This window comes from Barbus barbus (genome assembly GCF_936440315.1).
Source record: "Barbus barbus genome assembly, chromosome: 30".
In the NCBI taxonomy this organism is placed as follows: domain Eukaryota; kingdom Metazoa; phylum Chordata; class Actinopteri; order Cypriniformes; family Cyprinidae; genus Barbus; species Barbus barbus.
The window spans coordinates 3167002-3188140 of record NC_136758.1 but is presented as its reverse complement, the minus strand read 5'-3'; the positions used below and the strand labels follow the sequence as shown (position 1 = coordinate 3188140).

The 21139-nt window shown below is 36.9% G+C and overlaps 1 protein-coding gene across 1 annotated transcript in view; it reads right to left on the bottom strand.

Moving 5' to 3' along the window:
- pxdn (peroxidasin) overlaps window positions 1-18810 on the bottom strand; it is a 69681-nt gene extending 50871 nt beyond the window's left edge. Inside the window, exon 1 of the mRNA XM_079385848.1 lies at window positions 18616-18810. Coding sequence (XP_079241974.1) covers window positions 18616-18800 — 185 coding nt within the window. The 5' untranslated portion in view covers window positions 18801-18810. The remainder of the gene's footprint in view (window positions 1-18615) is intronic.
- Window positions 18811-21139: the final 2329 nt, after the last annotated feature.

Below are 21139 nucleotides of genomic sequence, written 5' to 3'. Positions count from 1 at the left end.
GCATTGAACTTTCAGCGACGTAACTTTGCAGATACTGTTTATGCTCAAACAGCAACATTACACACCAACTAAAGTTAAAAAATTAAAAGTGAAATCGCAATCAACCACCCCTTTAAGCCTAGACTATTTAAGCCATACGGAGTCTGGTTCCTCCCAAGATTTCTTCTCATCCTACTTAATCCTACTCAATCCTACTCTTCAGGAGGTTTTTCTTGCCACAGTTGGCTTACTCACTCTGAGCATATGGCAATGACCTCAGTGCAGCTCCTTTGAAACTATTTAAATAAAACTGAATCAAACTGAAACTGTGCTTGCTGATTATGTTGTGTCTTTGGTGCATTTACCCGTAAACTGAAACAGGCATGTAGTAAGATGGTAGGGTACTAGTGCTCAGTATCTTCACCGGCATCATAAGTGAATTTAGTCCATCATGACAACAAATAACTCAAGGATAACATTACAAGCAGTCGAAGGCTGGCTGTTTTTTCTCTCACAGAGATCACAACATAGCAATTTGGTGGTTTTTGTAAGCCAAAGCAGTGTAAACAGGGCAATAACTTCTAACAAGAGTCTCTGTAGAACATGCTCAGAGAACAGGGAATGAACTCCAACTAATAACAAGGTCCACAAGCTTTTCACAAGACTACTGATAAACATCTGCTTGTGATATATCATCCTCACGTGGTTCCAAATCCCTTTACGTTCTTTTATGCTATGTAAAGAAAGAAAGTTGAGGTTTGGATTGACATGAAGGTGAAGATTTTTTTTATTTATTTTTTTTAATTAAGTGTTATTAAAGAATTCTAGTAGCAGAGCTTTAAATAGATCCAGTCAATGCCAAATCATTTGAAGTTAGCATTATGGGGGGAGTAGGGATGTCAATTCAATTCACGATTTATTTTTAACAAAATGAGATTGAAGACAAAATATAAATTAAATGTGTCCTTTTATTATTGCTTGGATGAAATGCTGCATGTTTCTTTGTGAAACTGAAATAACACTATAAGATTTGTTGGTTTTGATTGCTTCTATTGTCCTCATTAAGTCACTTTGGATGAAAGCGTCGATTAAATGACAATTTAAATATAATGCAAATGTAAATAACAAAACTAAATTGAAATTTTAAAACAAGCCCCAAATCAAATAACACAAATAAAAGAAATCTCTTCATACAAACAAAATAAGGCTTTGTCTGTGCTCTTTCCATTTAAAATAAGAGGCAACCACAGCATTTTAATCATGATCCAAACAAAGATGCTGCATACATGCAACATGAGCAGTTTTTAATCTAAATTAGATTATCATTTCGAAATTTGAAGCAAAAACAATGTTTTGACTTCAGTTTTGTGAAACTAAATGTAAAAATATCTGCATGAAACAAACAGCAGAGGAGGTGATTGAGACGCAGATTCAGTTTCTGCCAGCAGGTGGAGCTTTAAGCGTTTCCTTGGTTTGTGCTGTAAACAATGCAGCGCTGCACTTATGAACTTTAATATGCATTATACAGAGGCAAGATGAAAAGAAAAAATACCATCTACACTTTTCTAAAGACAGTAAGTTCCCCTCAGACGTGATTTGAATCAATTTTCTACCGGCCCGCGGTTAATCGTTACATCTTCTTGCAAGATAACATATACTTGTGTAAAAATACACACATACACCTACTACACATACTACAAGTAAAAACATCTGGATTACACATTAACAAACTAAAATCCTTCTATGGTAATATGAATATCACTTCCGGAAGACTCATTCTTACCTCACATGTACAAAGGTTTAGTGCAGGAGAGAACATGTGGCCAAAGCTTAGATTAGTTCATTTAAATTAGATTAGAACATTTAAATTAGCTGATCGTTTGACTACTGCTTAGATGTGATTAAATTAAATTTAAATTACTGCAGAAACACATTGTAATCAAAAGGTGAAAATTTATGGATAAGTAGAATCACCCAGAAATGGACAGAAATATAGGCAAAAAGCAACATATGTGCATGTGAGCTAGAAAAGTGATCAGAAAAGAATGGCAACTCAGTGGTTAAATGAAATTGTTTAAGAGTTTAATACTGAATATCTTACATTTAAAAACAAATTTGACCAGGTATGCCATTTTTTTTTCTCCCACCAAACAAACACACTATTATAAATCTCTCCTGTTAAAGACTATTAACCAGATGCAGATGGGGTTAAATGCCTCTTTCTCTGAAGAATGGCATTTGTTTTGTATTTCTTTGTATCCTTTTGTTGTGTTCTTCTGTGCAGATCTGAACTGGTCAAAAGCATTCACTCGTGATTTTTCTTCAGAAGTCATTAACTCTTTTAATTTATTAAAACGTATTATTAATTAGCCTTTTTCACACTTCCGCGTTTCTGGCTTCCGGATTGGTGCTTGCAGGGTAAACGTTTTTCCGGTGACAACAGCGGCCGTACTGAACAAGAATGAATTCGAGAATCAGAGTCTTTTCTTACAAATTAGATCCTATGAAAATGCTTGAACTGCCGGTACTGTACTCTACAAAGCGCAAACATTTCACAATTAACTGTTTGGTCAGCTCGGGTCCTCACAAATACAAGTTTGTTTATTTCTAAATGGTGGCAATACATATTAAACAAGAGATGACTCTGATTCATGGCTTTGTTCCTATTCTATCCGGATTACGTTGTTGTTTTGAGTTTAATATGCTTCAACTGGGCTGAGAATGGCTTAATATTCTTGGAAAAATGTGCATCTGGTCATAAATGTTGTCATTTTGAAGCAATTTATCATGATGTGGCGATTTGAGGGAAATGACTGAGTAAATTGAGATAATACGCTCAAATGTACCGGAGATCAAAGACGGTTTAAAAAAGGGACTTATACAGATGAAGAATAGAAACCATCCAGCGCTATGTTAACCGCATTATCTCGGAGTCAGTGGCCATATAAGTTACAAACAAGTCAAATGTTATTTCTTTATAGATTATATAACAACAACTTGGAAAAAAGACAAAACAGAAAAGGTAAGAAGCATTATTTGACAAAAGGGCACACTGATATAATAGGCGCAGACCTGTAACAGAACTGATGTTGACGTAATTTCCGATTCTTGTGAAATTAATTAGTGATCTATATAGACAAATAACCCAACCAGTATAGTTTTATGATAGAATAATTTATCCGAGACAACTAATCAATTTGTGGGTCAATTCTGGTCAGATGTCTGGCCCATATCAAGGGGCCAGACATAAATTGTTCCTGGATCGCAGACGAACAGGAAACATTCCTGATTCATTTCCACATAAGGATTATAAAAGGCAGTAAATTACAGACAGATAAAAGTCTTTGTTGTTTTCTCACTTTTTCCAAATGAACTGAGTAAGCGAGTGAAAGAAATGTTGGAAGATGTTTCTCTGCCATCAGGACTCTAAGCCAAGACTTCTGTGCTTGCGCTTCCCTGGGAGTCCAGCAACTGACAGTATGATCCCAAATATTCTCTCACTGAGTTTCCATCTGGGTCGTCTACTCTTCTGAAACACTAGAAGACAAACGACCTTACATGACAGCCTCTCGGTTGAGGGACGCCCCCCTCACAGAGACGTGCTCAGACATGGGCTGCTCAGATTCCAGCAGGCCCCCATCCCGCCTCAGGAAACACCCTGAGAACAGACTGAGCTCATCTACTGGTCTGCACAACATACTCGACACATTCACATCATTCCTTACTAAGATATGGCTCAGAGTGGTGGTCCAGTCATCCAAAAACCAACTTCTTTGTTAGTGAACCTACTGAGATTCTGTTTGTTTAGCAGCTTTAAATGAAGACAAATAAGAACAATGTCTTTAAAGCACCTTCATCAACACGTTTCAAGATAATTATAATGCAAGAACTTGCCCCCTGTTACCAGTGTTTGTTGGATTCCTTAGTTTTAAGTAGTAAGAACTAATGATAATTTTTTTTGTAAAAAAAAAAAAAAAATCTTATTGAAAGCCTATGTTCTGTGTTCATAATATTGCTAAAACACATTAGTGTCTGGCAGCCATGGCTCTAAACCAGCCTGCACAGAAATCTCTTTTTACTGACTAGCTGTTTAGACAACGCATTGAATAGTTGATTTGGACTTTATTAGTGACACAATTTGCCCTTTTCATAAACAGTATGGAAATGTTTTCTTTTGAGTATCCATCCAATAAAGTGGGATTCTAGGCTTCTGATTGGTCAATACAGTGTTCCAATTAGGGCTGTTTAATGATCATGATGCTCCAAAACCATATCAAATTAAACCCAATTTAAAAAAAAAAAAATCATTAGAATTATTGCACTCTCACATAAGCACAACAAGTCAAGAGAACACCAGCAAACGACCACGTGAATGTTGCCAAATTAAAATGAAACTTTTGGGAAAAATAACCAGTGGGCAAATATTGCATGATGTGTAATTTGTTGTTTGTGAAGTTGTTACGGACTTCAATCTACTTGGATCGATAGTGAACATCGAGGCCACAAACCATGGAGGTCAAGCGGAGAATCACAATGAGAAAGTCGACAATGAAGTCTCTGGACAAGGTTTTTAAATCTAAGGATTATCAATCAAGATTCGCACAGTTCGATCTTTTCCGTAGTCACCTATGGTTGCGAGAGTTGGACATTAAGGAAACAGAACAGTCGAAGGATCAATGCATTTGAAATGTGGTGCTGGAGACTAATTTTATCAATTCCATGGACCGCAAGAAGGACAAAAAATTAAATCAGTCTGGGAGCAAATCAAGCCGGCAATCTCACACATATCTGGGATTACATAATTACGACTCGCCTACTTTGGCCACATCATAAGAAAACATCAATCACTGGAAAAGGACATCATGCTTGGCTGAACAGAGGGAACTAGGAAATGAGGAAGGCCAGCAACTCGATGACCCGATACAATCAACACAATTACAACACGGACACTGGCCGAGCTCAATCAACTTGCACAAGATCTATCTTCTTATAGATCATTTATCCATCAAATCGCTTTGCCTTTAACTAACTAACCAGTGGGCAAATATTGCATATGATTATGTGTAATTAATGAAGAGAAGCAGAAATCATGATTAAAAAACTTTTATTGTGAAAGTGAAAGTGACGTGACATACGGCCAAGTATGATGACCCATACTCGGAATTCGTGCTCTGCTGTGTGTGTGCACTTTGGATGGGTTAAATGCAGTGCACACACACACCGTGAACAGCCATTCAAGGGCACTCAAGGGCACCTCAGTCGTGGTATTGAGGGTGGAGAGAGCGCTGGACATTCACTCCCCCCACCTACAATCCCTGCCGGCCCGAGACTCGAACCTCGAACCTTTGGATTACGAGTCCGACTCTTTAACCATTAGGCCACAACTTCCCCAAATGCAATGCAGTGCAGCCCTAGTTCCAATCTTACTACAATATCCACAGTATAGTAACATCTATCATATGAAATACATGTCGACAATTTCACTGCACAAGAGACATAACATCGCTGGCACCAATGATATTATAGTGAATGAGAGAAACTGGAACACCCTACAGTGGCAGTAAAGTAAGTCCCACCTTCCAAATAAAAGAGCCAAATCACCAATATAGTACCAAAGAAACAGCATAAAGTGTGCTCAGCCTCTGCTCTACACCAAAAACGGAACGATGTTAAAAAAAAAGAAATTGAGGCTACAAAATGTATGATGCCCTTCATTTTAGACTGCATTGCTGATTTAAAATGTCATTGAAATATTAGTTGGCAAACCGTTTTTGAGATTTTGTTTTAGTTTTAGTGTTTCCCAATATAATTAAAGAAAAGAAAATAGCTCATATAAATAAAATATTTTCCAAGATGGATGTCGAGTGAACTGACTTGCTTCAGAAGCGATGATAAAAATGTCTAAAATTTCAATAAAAAAATACAAAATAAGAAGTGATAAATAAATCACTCTAATGTACAGTATAGCTGTAAACTACAAACGTCTTCATTTCTTCATTTCCCAATGTTAAACCAGCTAACTTTTATTTTGACAGGAAACTGCCCTTGACAACAGCTGCTTTTTTATAATAATTTTATATTTTTATAATCTACTTTAATAACAACATTTGTGTTAATACCATGCGCTTGCCTTACCACATTCACTACGGTAACCCTATAATAACGGTTTGTTGGTTGGATTTGGTGGGAAATTGCATGCTTACATCATTTGTTCTTGCATGCTCACATTATGCCTGTAAATGTCGGACTACTACAGCCATCATTTGCACTAGATCTGAAGACACTAACACAGTCTATTTCTTGTATTTTTCATAGACAAAACACATCATGTTATCAAAGTTGCCTGGTGGCTTTATCAGAGAGTGAACTAGAGAACACAGGGTTCTGCATCAGACAAAACAAAGCCGTCTGCCATAAACTACCTATTGTACTCCATGAACTCATGCTGAATTACCAGGAGGACAAGCCTCAGGCTTCCTCTCGGCAGGGAACATGCAAGATGCAATACTTTACATTGTCTAATAAAACAATGTAAAACACACACACCCATACACACACGCTCACAAATCAGTTTAGGAGGAAAGCACACAGCAATCTTCTACTCCAACAAGACTGGACAGCAATCAAGCCTTTGGTGATTATTACATAATGAGTAATGTTTATTGTCAGCTGGAGAACAAAAAGCCACAACAGACTGTTCATAGACTATTTAAATGGGTTTGTGACTCATTGTCTCATGGGTCTGAGTCGTGCTATCTTGGCCACATGTTTGAGAGCTTAACTCATAAAAAAGAGCTTGGACTGATTAACAGCAGCGTTTGGCAGCAGTGACTTTCACAACCAAAAGCACACAACACATGCGAGATGTGTTCAGAAAGAGGCCAGCATGGATGATATGGTTCATAATGCAACATAACCATAACAAAGCCTACAGTCAGCTCAGTTCTGCTGTCCTCAAAAGGCCACGAGCATAAACACTGATGCAAACTCTTCAGGGGTGAAAATGGGACAGATGCAAGCAAGGACAATTAACAGCTTAAAATGTTGATTATTAATATTGCTAATAATAATAATAATAATAATAATAATAATGAGTCATATTTTAATATTGCTGTTTATTTTATTATTATAAAATAAATAAATACATTACTATAGTAGTAATATTATATGCAAACTAACACAATGTAAACTTCAAACAATAATTAGTTTTATTTTAACAGTAGAATTACAGTACACAATTTAAATCTATTTCCTTTCAAATGTTAAACCATACAGAGATTATTTTTGTTTTGTTTTTGTTTGATTGTTTGTTTCATAAATCCAAAGAGAGAGAGAGACCTTTAAGCTTCTCTGTTGAGGACAACAGACTTATAAGCCAGTATATTTTGACTGATTTGATAGTTAAGATTTGTTTTTATATTGCTGATTTTAAAATGTTATTGAAATGTGAGTTTGAGCTTTCCCCTTTTAATTAAATACAGGAAATATTTTAATTTAATTCAGCTGCCTGAATGCATTCCCAAGACTGTCGTCGAGATTTAGAACAGATTTATAAACAGATTTGTTTATGGGTTTGATAGTGTTTTTTTTTTTTTTTGAAGGGGGGGTTGGTTTCCATTTGATTTTTTTTTTTCCTTTCTTTATAGATTTGGACATATTTTTTATTACAATAATACTATACTGGATTTGTGCCTTTTCTTGAGACAACATGAGTGCATGCTTGTGTAAACCCTTTGCATCTGACAATGTGCAAAAAAAAAAAAAAAAAAACCTGCATGGATAAGCAATTCTTATAATGGAGAACAAACTATTCTGAAAAGTGTTCACTTATTTCAAAGTGGTACCACTGAGGAGTGACTGTGCTGACTCTATATGGACGAACACAAATGTGACCTGATAGCAGGAGAATGCGTGTCAACAGCAAACAGGATGTGGTCTTGGTCCTTGTAGGCTCACGTCCAGCCTAATGATATCACAGAGGAAATTCCGCACTTCAGATATATGATAAACAGCAAGAGCGACACAATAACACAGCCTGACACAGATACAGCAAGAGCAGAACCCGCCACAATACTGGTCCTGCTGAACCCTGTAATGACTGACATACCAAACAAAACGTTTTGAAATGGAACCATTTATTGAAACTCCAAAAAGAATATGCAAGAAGTCTGCATGTGTGATTTCTGTTAAGCATCATATTTGATGCACAAGGCTTTAATGGCTCATATAGTATGATAAAGTGAGACTATGAAACAAACTCGAGGAGGAAAAAAAACCCACTTCAGTTTTATTCAGAGACACAAACTGAGCAAACATATTTGGTGCAGATGCTGATATTTATGTGGCCAAAAAGTAAGATGAAATTCTGATGCTTGTAATGCAAATTAATGAATCTTTATACCAGTATTATGGACTCCTTGCATTAAATGATATAAATATCAGTTGTCACTCTATATATCTAATAATACGTTTTAGTAAAATTATATTTAAATGCTTAGTTTGATGATCAGAACAATGCAATACAATGATGACTGAGAGATGAACAAAATAAACCTGATGATCATATTTGAGACTCACTGATTTTTAAAAAAATGATGTCTGGATAATCAAGTAAAGCTGAGCTGATTTAGTCCAGCATGTGTTCATCTGGAAATATTTTTAGCCAAGAAATGATCGTCGCTGATTGACTAGCCAAAGAAGAACAAAATTTATGTTCTTGCATGATGCATTATTAAGCTTTTGGTCCTCAGTCTACATCAGGGCTCACTTTCAGCTTTTTAACATTGAAATAGTGTAGCAAACTCTCCCCACAGCACCGGCACAGGAAGAGAGGGCCCGGAGTAAAAATGAGCAAAGCTTTAGGGATTTTACTGGCTTTGCATTCCACAATGGCACCGAGAACGAATGGCTGACAAAACCTGACTGCAGCAAATACCACACAATGCCTCGTCCCTCTTCATTACTAACTCATTCGGACTCAACGGATCCTCTCTGAGAAAACCAACCGATGGAAGAGGAAGGACAAATTGTTCAAATTATTTTACCATCAAAAAGTTTATTTTCTAGTGTTCAAAATCCTAGTGTTCTCAACAATTAGCTCTTCTGCTTTGACATTTCTAAATGTGACATTTTAAACCATTTTATATTGTAAGTGTACAGCTTATCTTTGGTTAATGTTCAGTTGATACCTGGAGGAGATTATGATGAAAATGTACACTAGCACAATCTTTTAATACAAGTGAGCAATTTCAAAAGCGCATTCCTGTTACATTCTTGAAATGTTTAGCACAGGGTATCTTTAAGACTGAATTAATACCACACAGATTTGTGCCAATACTAGTAAAATCTCTATATATTCAAAGTGTTTAATGTTCTTAGTTTTTCCTTTCTGTGAAGAGGCGACCACAAGCCACAGGAGTTTACGTTAAATTAAATGCCAAATACAGTGCATTGTGTAACCAAATTACCAATATCCAGAAAAAAATGTTTTATGCATAATATGATACTTTAGTTACAATCAAGCCTGAAATACATCGGGACTCTCATTTTGAAATGACCTCGCTTTACTACTTCCAGCTGCTCATTCAATCAGATGAGGGAGAAAAAACAAGCACTCTTACAACCATCTACAACATATTACACACACACACACACACACACACACACACACACACACACACACAGAGTAAACACTCATAATTCATCAAAAGATTATAAGAAATCATTTGGCACAAATGCATGGTGTTCACTGATTGACTGCTTTGAAACCTAAAGTCTATAGAACACACAACAGCGGTGAATTTTTCTTTATTATTCTATATGGTGAATTCTTTCTTTATTTATTATAGTTCATGGCTCAAGCACAGATTTACAGATTTCAGACATGCCTGACAGTCACTCCATCAATGCACCAGTGTATATTAGGGATGTGCATCTACATAACTGAGGCCGATGCGATACGCATCTCGATGCATAGCCAATGATACGATACAGTGAAGATACATACAGTATGAAGCAGCGAGCGATCCGGTGCGATACGATTCACCCCTACTACGATGTAGTGCGATCCGATTTCGATTTGATTCAACACAATGCGATTCGATGCAATACGATGTAATGGAAAAAACATGACTGATTTTATTTCTGTTTCAGACATAAATTAACTTGTCTCTTCTGACTTTTCACACCTCGAGGCCCGTTTCATATAACAAGTTTACCAAATAAGCCAGGCTCATTTCAGTTAGTCTGACTCGTTGTCAAATGATTTCGTTCCAACAAGAAAATTTAACATAGCTAGTGATTGAGCTTGATCTATGTTTCCATCACCCTCTTTTTATGTGCATTTTGAAATATCGCATCAGAAACGAGTGATGGAAACGCCACATTTCAAAGATAAATCCCATAATTCGCAAAAACGTTTTTACGCCCACTTGAAGTGGTTTTTGACTTGTGCGAAAAAGGCTTAATGCGAATAATGGGAGACGGAGTCGCATTTAGCGAATAAATCCTGCATGAGTGTTCAAAAATGTCATGTGACTTTGTGCTATGGGATGGGATAACCTGACTGAGCAGCGGACTGATTTTGTTGCACAGCATCTGAAATGTTGTTATGGTCATTCTGAAGTGCCCGAGCAAAGTCTGTCGTCAAAATATTTCTGTATAATTGTCTCCCAAAACGGTCCGTCACAACTGCGTTCCCAAACAGCTGACATTCACCTCCGAAAGCAAGACCTACTTTTCTAGTGCCACTTTATCAGGAAGTGACGATTTTGCTCTCTCTAACTCGTTGGATGGAAACGATGCTTATTGGCAAATGTTTTATGCGATATTCCAATTTTGCACAGAAGTTAAATTCACAATTTAGGATGGAAACCCGGCTAGTGTGACAGCATATGCTGGAAAACTAACCTGGTCCAGGGCAGGCTAACTGTCAGGCTAAACTGAGCTCCTCTAACACTGACCAGTAGGAAAGCAATGATATTACCACTGACTCTCTCACATAATGTTATAGCCATGCAGCCCTTCTCTCTGATTTTATGAAACCATTTAAAATCACTAAATTTAAAGTGCATTTTAACTGCTATAAGAAACACATTTACTCATCTGAGCTTAGTAATTAGGACTGTATTAGCTTACATTTGATTTACCATTACAATAGTCCCTTTACAGTTACTGCTATCATAAAAATACACTTATATGTAGGTTTAAAATTCTGCAAAAGGCACTTTTAAATGTCCAACAACAAATATTTTCAGATTTATTTCGCTCCGTCTGTTTAGTGCCCATGCGCGCATCAGCACTCGTTCACTCGCGTAAGCCTCTCTCACTCCTGAAAGCAAAATAGATATATTTGCATGACTGTCTAACATTTACAGGTGAAAAACACACTCGTGACATGTCAGTTATGCACTGAGGAAAACACAACGTCTCAAATGCACATCAAATATATTCGCTGTTTTGCCATGGTGGATCGATTTGATCCATGAGCGACATTAAGGGCTGCTTAATAATAAGCATCCACAAATTAGATAGATTGTGTGAACTTAATTTGAGAGAACGCGCTTGAGAAACAGTTTCGAGAGGAGAAATTAATCTACATATGGCCTAAAATATAGGTCACAAATTATTGGTCTCTTTATAAACAATAAAAGTATAGCGCATCCAATAGTAATTATATATAAACAACTCAGTTTTTACAGAGGCAAATATGTTAGAAATGATGAATAGCGATACAAATGCCAACTTGTATCCGATGCACACTTTTGTTTTTTAATTTTATTTTTTACTTTTTTAGCGAATAGGTGAATCTTCCCATCCCTAGGGTATATGATCCTATGGTGCCGCTTTTTGCCATTTCTCCAACAGTCATTGAAGCGAGGAACCAGTTCGTATCGGACCGAAGAACGAAGACTTGAATGAAGGGGCCAAATTAATGTCTATATGGTTTCTCATAAAATGTTTAGCTGATTAGGACTAGTTTATTGACTTTACATGCTTTAGACATGTAAAACATCCATGTTTCACATCATTATTGGGTGCTTTAACAATATAATTGTGTATTTGTTACATAAACGCATTATGTACAAATTAATTGGTGAATTATTTGGTTATCTGAACCAGAACCAAAATGTCTGAAAGAACCATTTTGCAGAAAAGAACAGGATTTTCCGTTTGCCCGAGACTCGAAATTACAGTAATAATGTTAGAAATAATGTTTTTTTCATTTCGCTTCATAGGATCTCAAAATATCGTCAGGAGCCACGGGTATTAATTTTGTGTTGCCTGTTATGCTTATTTTGACTCTCAAAGTGACGGTAATTGTTGACTTCAACTCAAAATCTTCTTTACTGTTCTACTGGAAAAAAAGTCATCACCTAGCCTACATCTTGAATGCCTGAGGGTAACAGGAAGTTTAACATTTTGGGTGACGTATCACTTTAAAGCTTCTCAATTGATTTTTGCCTACTAAAATTAGAACAACAGAACAATATTAAAGATAGTATGACTATAATTCAAATGTTAACATAACACTGACAGAGAGACTGAAAAATTGAGAGACCTGGAGAATTCTTGCAGGGTAACTGCATTCTGGTCCTCAATTTATGAATCATGAATTTGGTCTCAAATTAATAGCTATTTATCAATGAACCTCTTTTGTACTTTTTAAACGTCTTCTTTCAGGGAACTGGGAAGTATAGTCCATTGTTCATCATCTGATCACTTAAATATCATCTAAACCGGCAGTGCCTGGCCCTGGAGCACAAAACCAGTCTTAAGTCGCTGGGGTATATTTGTAGCAATAGCCAACAATACATTGTATGAGTCAAAATGATTGCCAAAAATCATTAGGATATTAAGTAAAGATCATGTTCCATGAAGATATTTTGTAAATTTCCTACTGTAAATATATCAAAACTTAATTTTTGCATTGCTAAGAACTTAATTTGGTCAAATTTAAAGGCGATTTTCTCAATATTGAGATTTTTTTGCACCCTCAGATTCCAGATTTTCAAATAGTTGTATCTCAGACAAATATTGTCCTATCCTAACAAACCATACATCAATGCTTATTTATTCAGCTTTCAGATGATGTACAAATCTCAATTTCGAACAATTGACCCTTATGACTGGTTTTTTGGTCCAGGGTCACGTATGGTAAAGAGGTAAAGCTTGACAGGATCCTTCTGAGATAGCAGGTGGAAAATAAATGATCCAGCAGTGGAAAGAGTCATTGATGTTTCTTAGATACAGTGTTGAGTCGTGCCAGACTGGAGCAGGATGTTGTTAAGCTCATTTAGACACTGGAAAAATGAATACTGAACATTCTGTCATAGTGAACTCATGTGAAACAACAACATGTCCTCTAAGCAACAAATTATGGCAACAGACACTATAACAGGCTAAAGACGGCCATTTTATTCTAATACGGTCAGAAACGAGGATCAAATGATCACATTCATCCTGACCATATCTTAATGCCAATACTTCCACCCCCTTTGTCTGTATTACATAATATTTGGTAAGGGGGAGAGGCTCTTTACTGGAAAGCCAAAGATTGACAGCAACAGCAATGCAGATGTGCCAGCGACCGTTTTAACTATCAAGCTGTGAAATGACTGAATTACTTTATTGCTGTTTTGTAAATCAACAGCAGGAAACCAAGAGAAGAGACTAAGCAGTCACACTGAGCCTCATTCTAGATGCTGTGTATCAGTCGATCAGACAGCTCATTAGGATCTGTAGTAGTTAGTGATTGGTCTATAGGCTCTTTAAAGCTTTGATCTTCGTATTCATGCACAAAGTTCAACTCCTGCACAGACATTTTGGGAACAGAACAGCAGCACACCTACAAGTGTAGAGGTATAAATCTCATTTAATGTTTAGTGAAATGCATTTTGATTGCTTCAAATGTCCTAATTTGTAAGTCGCTTTGATAAAAGTGTCTGCTAAATGACTAAATGTAAATGTAAAGGGGTCATATGACATTTCTAAAAAGAACATTGTTTTGTGTATTTCGTGTGATGCAATGTGTTTATGCGGTTTAAGGTTCAAAACACACACTTTCCACATACTGTACATTATTGTTGCTCCTCTATGCTCCGCCTTTCTGAAACGCATCGATTTTTACAAAGCTCATCGTTCTGAGAAGCGAGGCGTGCTCTGATTGGCCAGCTATCCTGTGCGTTGTGATTGGCCGAATACCTTACCGTATTGTGATGCCGTGTCCCGCATTTGTTGCATCCAGTGGGGACATAATTACTGATTATAATGACTTATACTGCCTTTTTACGCGTCACGTTGCATCACGCCGCGTAAACATTACCATGTCTGCATTTGCGATCGGAGAAACGACAAACAACAAGCACTACTCTACACTGCTCAAAACTCACGTTTGAATCGTCAGTGGCAAATTCTTTAAATAAGAAAACATACTTCTAGGCTGTGAGTCAGAAGCTCCAGACTGTCCTTACAAAGTTGGAATTGCCCCACTTTATAGAAACAGCCTTCGTGCACAGCTGGCATTATAGGCTAACGTTACTCTCCTCCCAGGTTCAGGAAATAGTCCTCCTTAAAATGTGCTGCACACTCTCTAATATTTGGGCTGAACTGTTCTGGATCAGTGTTGTAAATGCAACTTAACCACTGATTTCTAGTTGTGTCCTCTTTTGGAAGCCAAATCAAAGTACTTTCGCTTTCACAACGAAACACAGCGTCTCCAGGACATGGCGCCGGCGGCAGCAACAATACTACAGACAGAATAATAGTTCTTCCTTCTTTCATTGCATAGACATGTGGGCGGTGTTATGCAAATCTTCCCACATCGTGACGTAGACATGTGGGGGCGTGTTTAAATGAGCCGTTTTAGGAGGGTGCGGTTGAGTCTTAAGTTTTATAAAGAATATCTCTTTGGTTTTGGGACTCTTTGCAACTTTAGGGATCTTATCTATGCATGAACAGCTTGTAACACTCCAAAGAGAAAGAAAAACTTGAAATCACATCATATGACCCCTTTAAAGGGACAGTTTTGGGTGAGCTATCCCTTTAAACAATTGTATAGATTTTTCAAGACAAACATACAACCAGCTTAAATGAAGACAGAATCGCTCAATCCGTCAAAATTTACTAAACACAGAATGGCACAAAATTGAGCAAATTTCAGGAGAATAAATCCATAGTAGGGCTGTGAATATTAAATGACTAAAGGACTATTTAAATATCTAGTCTGCACGTCACTTTAGTTTACAACATACTGAAGCAGGCATGACGCTTATGGTTAAAAAAAAAATTCTACAGAAAAAATAAAATGGATTGTATACGGGATGTACTTAAATGTATTTTTAATATATTGTTGTTAAATGGTTCAAAATTTATGATTTTAATTATTGAAATTGACCAGACATACATTTTGATTATTAAAATGTAATCAAATCATCAAAGCTGATTCAAGAAAATATAAGATTTTTACAATTTAATTTGGAAAAAAAAATTGGGAAAAATTGAGATAAATAAGCAAACAAACAAACACAGCTTTCTCAGGGCCCTATGTTTCTCCCAAAATGAAAAGTAAGGCTTTTTTAAGTCTAAAAAGTACATATAGCTTCACACCACATCCCTAATGCTCAAACACAAAGACAGACCTCAAAAGCATAATAATGCACTGGCCTCAGTTCAGGATTTCAGCGGCAGCCAGCAAAGTGAAGTCAAGAGGCTTATTATGTTCAGTTTCTGGATGGGCGTCTTGCAGACAGATGTGGAGTTACGCTAATGAAGAGCACTCTGCACCCCCGTTGAGTTTAAGTCACTCCTTTGCAATCAGACACAAATCTGAATGCAGGCCTCTGTCTGTTTGCAGTTGCACAGATGCATTGTGGGTCTGGAAACAAATGCATACAACTGACACGCGGGACTATTAAAACCAGCCGAGGAATGCATTGCAAATTCAGAGCGATTTGGGATCCACTCTCTCTGTCTTACTATCTCTAAAACACCAGCTCTGAATTTCCAAAAGGTTCAGACGCAGACTGATGGCGTGATATTCAGCATCATTACGCATCTGGTCATGAGCTAATACTGTTCTTGTTGAGACAGACGTTACAGCTTTAACACAGTGACCCACATAAGAGACTTCATTAATGAAGCAGCTGAAAAAAGCCATTCATTCATTGTTCAGGACTGTGTAACACAATGCTGTTACTGTTGCAATTACATCAAAGCCTCAAAGGCTACGTTCACACTGCAGGCAAATGTGGCCCAAATCAGATTCATTTTTTTTTTTGTCATTAACAGCACAAACCACATAGAATCTGATCTTTTCAGTTCCAATTTATGCCACTTCCATATGTGGAACTAAATTTGATCCAGGTCAGATTGCGACCGCAATGTGAACGGTCATGTCGGATTTCATGCGGCTTTTACGTTACTCTAGATCGACGTTCCTCATAATTCCACGCTGACGAGAGACACTTAAAAGATTTTACATACCCAAAGTTATCAAGATAGTGGTGAAATGTAATCAGTGGAAGTACAGTGATGTGTCAGAAGTCATATGTATTAAATTGATAACTCCACAAGCATGAGGGCTCGTATCATAAAAGTTTCAAAGCTCTGCTTTCTTTTGTCACATCCTTGTCTTTATTTATGCATATTGCCTGCGCATAATTTCACTGGCTTCTGCAGCAGATCACACCATAAATAAATGCATAATCGCTTATTTTATATCCTCTGTGTTTACTTCCGTATGACGGTGCGCTGCGGCAGTGTTGCCAAATCCACAGATTCAATGCAGAATTGGGTAACAAAAATAACATTTGTTTTATTAATCCCAAATTCTGTTTTAATTTTTTCAAGATTCTGTTTTAATAATCAAAACGCATATAATAGGCTACATCAAATTAGTAATTTAATAATTTATTAATATATTTACAACAAGAGACTAAAGAAATGTTTTATGTTTTTTCAGAATTTCTGTGTTGTCTTCTTTAATCTCAATCAAATGAGAGCATACAAAATTAAAATTAATTAGTCTTATGAATACATAATCAAATGAACTTTTTCTTACTCCTTTTCATTTTTGACAAAGTTCTGCACATTGGTGTAATCAGAGTGCCCTACAAAGTGCATTATTTCTCACCCTTTTGTGGGAATAGCGATAATCCACATGCATTTGGTTACATTTTTGCTATAAAACTCTCAACAATAACACAAATAAAAATAGTTTGTGATGAATGGGCTCAAAACAAAATCAAAAACACACACACGGTGCAATCATGACTCATTTTAGCCAACAACTCGCCACATAATGAAAACCACACATGCAAAGGTTGTGACCTTTTTTTGCAAAGGTTTTTTTTAACCATGTGAGTGCTGCAGTCTGTGAGCTGAACACAGTATGATCCACTCGTCTGGACTGCCCTGGTTATGACTCAAAACTTAGTGTGCTGCCTATCTAGACAGCATTTTAGCACATAATACAAAGCATTTCTGTAATGGCCTGTCCCAATACCCACACTTGCAGTCTTTACATTTGTCCACTTACATGATATTTTTCCAGTATCTGGCCAAGTGGGCCTGAAGACCACAAGCGTGTTTGATTACCAGATGGGACATGCATGAACGAAAAAATCTAATAAAAAATAAACTTTTTAATAGAGCTTTATTTACAAATTTAGATTTTCAATACCAACTTTAAAAAGTACTTTAAATTTAACTTCTAAATGTCTATTAAGTAGACCCTATGACAACACAATGTACTAATTATGACTCTTAAGTTAAATACATTATAAAGATAAAACCGATATTCATATCTGCACTATGGAAGCAATTCTAAAAGGTATAAACTCAGATTTGTGAAAAATCAGAACTATGAGATAAAAATACAATTGCGAGATAAAGGTCATTTTTGCCTTTTTACTACATTACTTTTTTTTTTTATTTTGTGGCAGAACAAAAATAGAATTGCATGATATAAACTATATATTGTGAGACAAGTCATAATTCTATAATTGCAACTTTTTAATCTTACAATTCTTTATTACTGGAAATTCTGGGGGGAAAAGTCAGAATGGCAACAAACAAGTCTGATCGTGAGATAAAAAGTCGAAAGTACCTTAGCATTAAATTCAGTTTAGTATTTAGTGTGCACTAAGCTTTGGCATTTTTCAGACCTGGGACAGTCTTGCACACTTCTCGCGGTCACGCGGCCTCAAGTGGCCAAGTCCGCAAGTGTGTGTGTTGGAACACGCCCCATGTGATATGCTTCAGTAATTAAGGGCATCATAAGTACGTGCAGCATTTTTGGCCATCAAAGGTGTTTGCAGCATTTAAATCTGGGAGATCAAGCTGACTCGAATCGCACTTACGACGCCCCAAATGCTGCCTAGGTAGTAGCCTATTAGGGTTAAAGTTGTGAGACACCGCCGCTGTTTCCACGAAACAAAGATGAGGAACGAAACGCTGCTCAAACTCATCTGTACTTAGTACGCAACCGGTGTGCGCAACTCCGACTCAAAAACATCAACAATAATTATACTGACAACATACTCCGAGGTGGGATAGAAGAATGTTTGTAACATTAGATGGAAAAAGCATAGTAGGTAAAGTTTGTGTTTGTCTCAGAGAAAAGGCTAGTGTACTCACAGGATAGTTGTCTGAGGAAGAACAGCGGGCACTGATTCCAGGCTTAAATGCATACATCTGACAGTGGTACGGAAACATAAACAGCGGCTCGGACATGAGAAGACCCGGTATGGGCCACTGCTGAGGAGAAACACGCCGAGTACACTTAAAAAACAGGGTAAGTTTCGGACAGTCCGCAACGCCATGACCAGCCAGTGCGCCGTAAGAGCGGTGTGCAGGAATCCAGTGGGAAGCAGCCCGTGTACTAGACGGCATAACACACCAATCAGAGCCTCCTCAATCATGCTCACCATAAAAGCCCATCCTACTAAACTTTCGCATACTACACACTTCAGAGTACGCGCGCTACCGGCATCACCGCAGTACGTACTGGGATTCTGTCTTTAAACCAGCACGGGGCACAAACATGTAACACACCGGCTTTAAATATTTCCACACATGCTAGCATAACTAAATTTACCATAGAAAAAACTGAGAAAAAAAAAGTGAGCCAAAATTCAAAAGTCTTTTGAAGATATCACTGAAAATGTAATTTGCCATATTCAAAGTACATTTCTGGCAAGTACATTTTTCATCTCAGTTTTTAGTATTAATTTAAAATGAGACACATCTGCAATTATTTACAACATAATGATTTAATGTATTTCTCTAGAGATTAACTTTCATGGGAAGATAGATCTCATCCTATAGATGCACACTGACTGAAACTGTAGCAGCACTGCTGTTTTTCAGTATGACGTAATAGCAGTGAAATGCTCAGGTAAGGACCACTGAGCTATAATAGAGATCAGGACCAATTAGTTAGATTAGACCAGTTAATACAAACAGCAGCTAAATATAATTCTTTAATCATTTCTAGCATGTTGACTTTTGTCAGCGTCAAACTTTGATCATAAACACTGTCTGATCACTAGTTAAACAGAGAATAATAGCCGTAAATTAAAGGACTCCTACTTATTTTCTTGCATCGCTCCAGGTGAAGCAGCATTGATTGTTTCAACGGATTGAAAATAGATGTCAAATGAACTTTAGCAAACTAAAGATAACCTGAGAAAAGTTAAGTCAACTTTATGAAGACAACTAACAGAAGTTAGGATAAAAATGCAGAAGGAACTCTGCCTTGAAATAAGCATTCAACACACCAAAGATGGACTTCAATAATCAGTAATCTGAAAGAACAGCTCAATTCTGTTTCAGCACCCTTGATGTGTCCAGAGATGTTCAGAAGATAGTCCCAAACAGAAAAACAGGTGTCTGAACACGAGAAGCGTAAGATGATCTTATCTGTTAAAAAAAATCTAAATGAAAGTTTCAGCCACATCATAATCTACACAGGAACTAATTATTTCGGGGCCATGAAGGGCCATGTGTCTCCTAAGCACAGATAGGTTCAATCAGACCCACATAATGTTTCCCAGAGGCAAAATAACTCTGTTACTACCATGTACTGTTTTCTTCCAAAAATGATTCCAATTTCATCATAACACATAAGCTACACAGTAGAAGTTCAACAGCCTGTGCAGCTACTTAACTCAACCTAATAAGACATCTACTGAACATCATCTGCTGAAACCTGTGAAACAACACAAGTCAAGTCAAATTACCTTTATTTATAAAGTGCTTTATACAATACAGATTGTGCCAAAGCAGATTTACAGTGTTAAACAGGAAAATAGTGTTTCAGTAATGCAAACTAAATTTTACTTTGCTGTAAAGCAGCTCTTGTTACAACCACCTGGTGAGGCAACACTACAAATTGGAGGCCACACATAGATGTAAGATTAATCAGAAATGAATCAAATAATAATACAACATTTAAAGGGGTCATGAACTGAGAAATCAAACTTCCCTTGGTCTTTTGATATAAAAACACTGTGTAAGTTTCAGAACTCAAAACTGTCTCTTTAGAATAAAAACAACTTATATTGAAGCCAGTCTGACAAAATTACAGGTTGTGGAATGTGCCACTTTATAACATTATAATTTGTTGTTAAGCACCACCTCCACAGAAGATGATCAACGCCTACTTCTACATCACTGCCTGTTTAGCTCCACCCACCAATTTGTGCGCGTAGTAGATAAATGACGAAAGCGGCAAAAGCAGGTATATGCAGAAACCAAACGCTAAATTTTATTTTAAAAAACGTTATTTTTTAATAACGTTTCAGACTACGTCAGTAAGAACTTGGCCCTTTGTTCACTTCATTTTACAGTGGATTTGTTAAACAAGGCACAATTCGACGCAGACGTTTCTGAAAGATTGAAACTAAAAGACTCAAATGGGAGTAACTGATAAATATTACATGAACATTTTTTCTTTGTCTATTAAAGATCATTTGATATGTATTTATGCATTTGTAAACCTAAAATACACTAGCATCCATCTATAAAGGCTGTAGGCTGTCAAACATACACAACTGTTAGCCAATCACAGCAGTGTGTGTTTACTTCAGAGTCTACAATCCACCACGTCTAATCAAATGGAGAGTTCTGATGAGGAGGGTCAAAACAGGACAGAAAATAG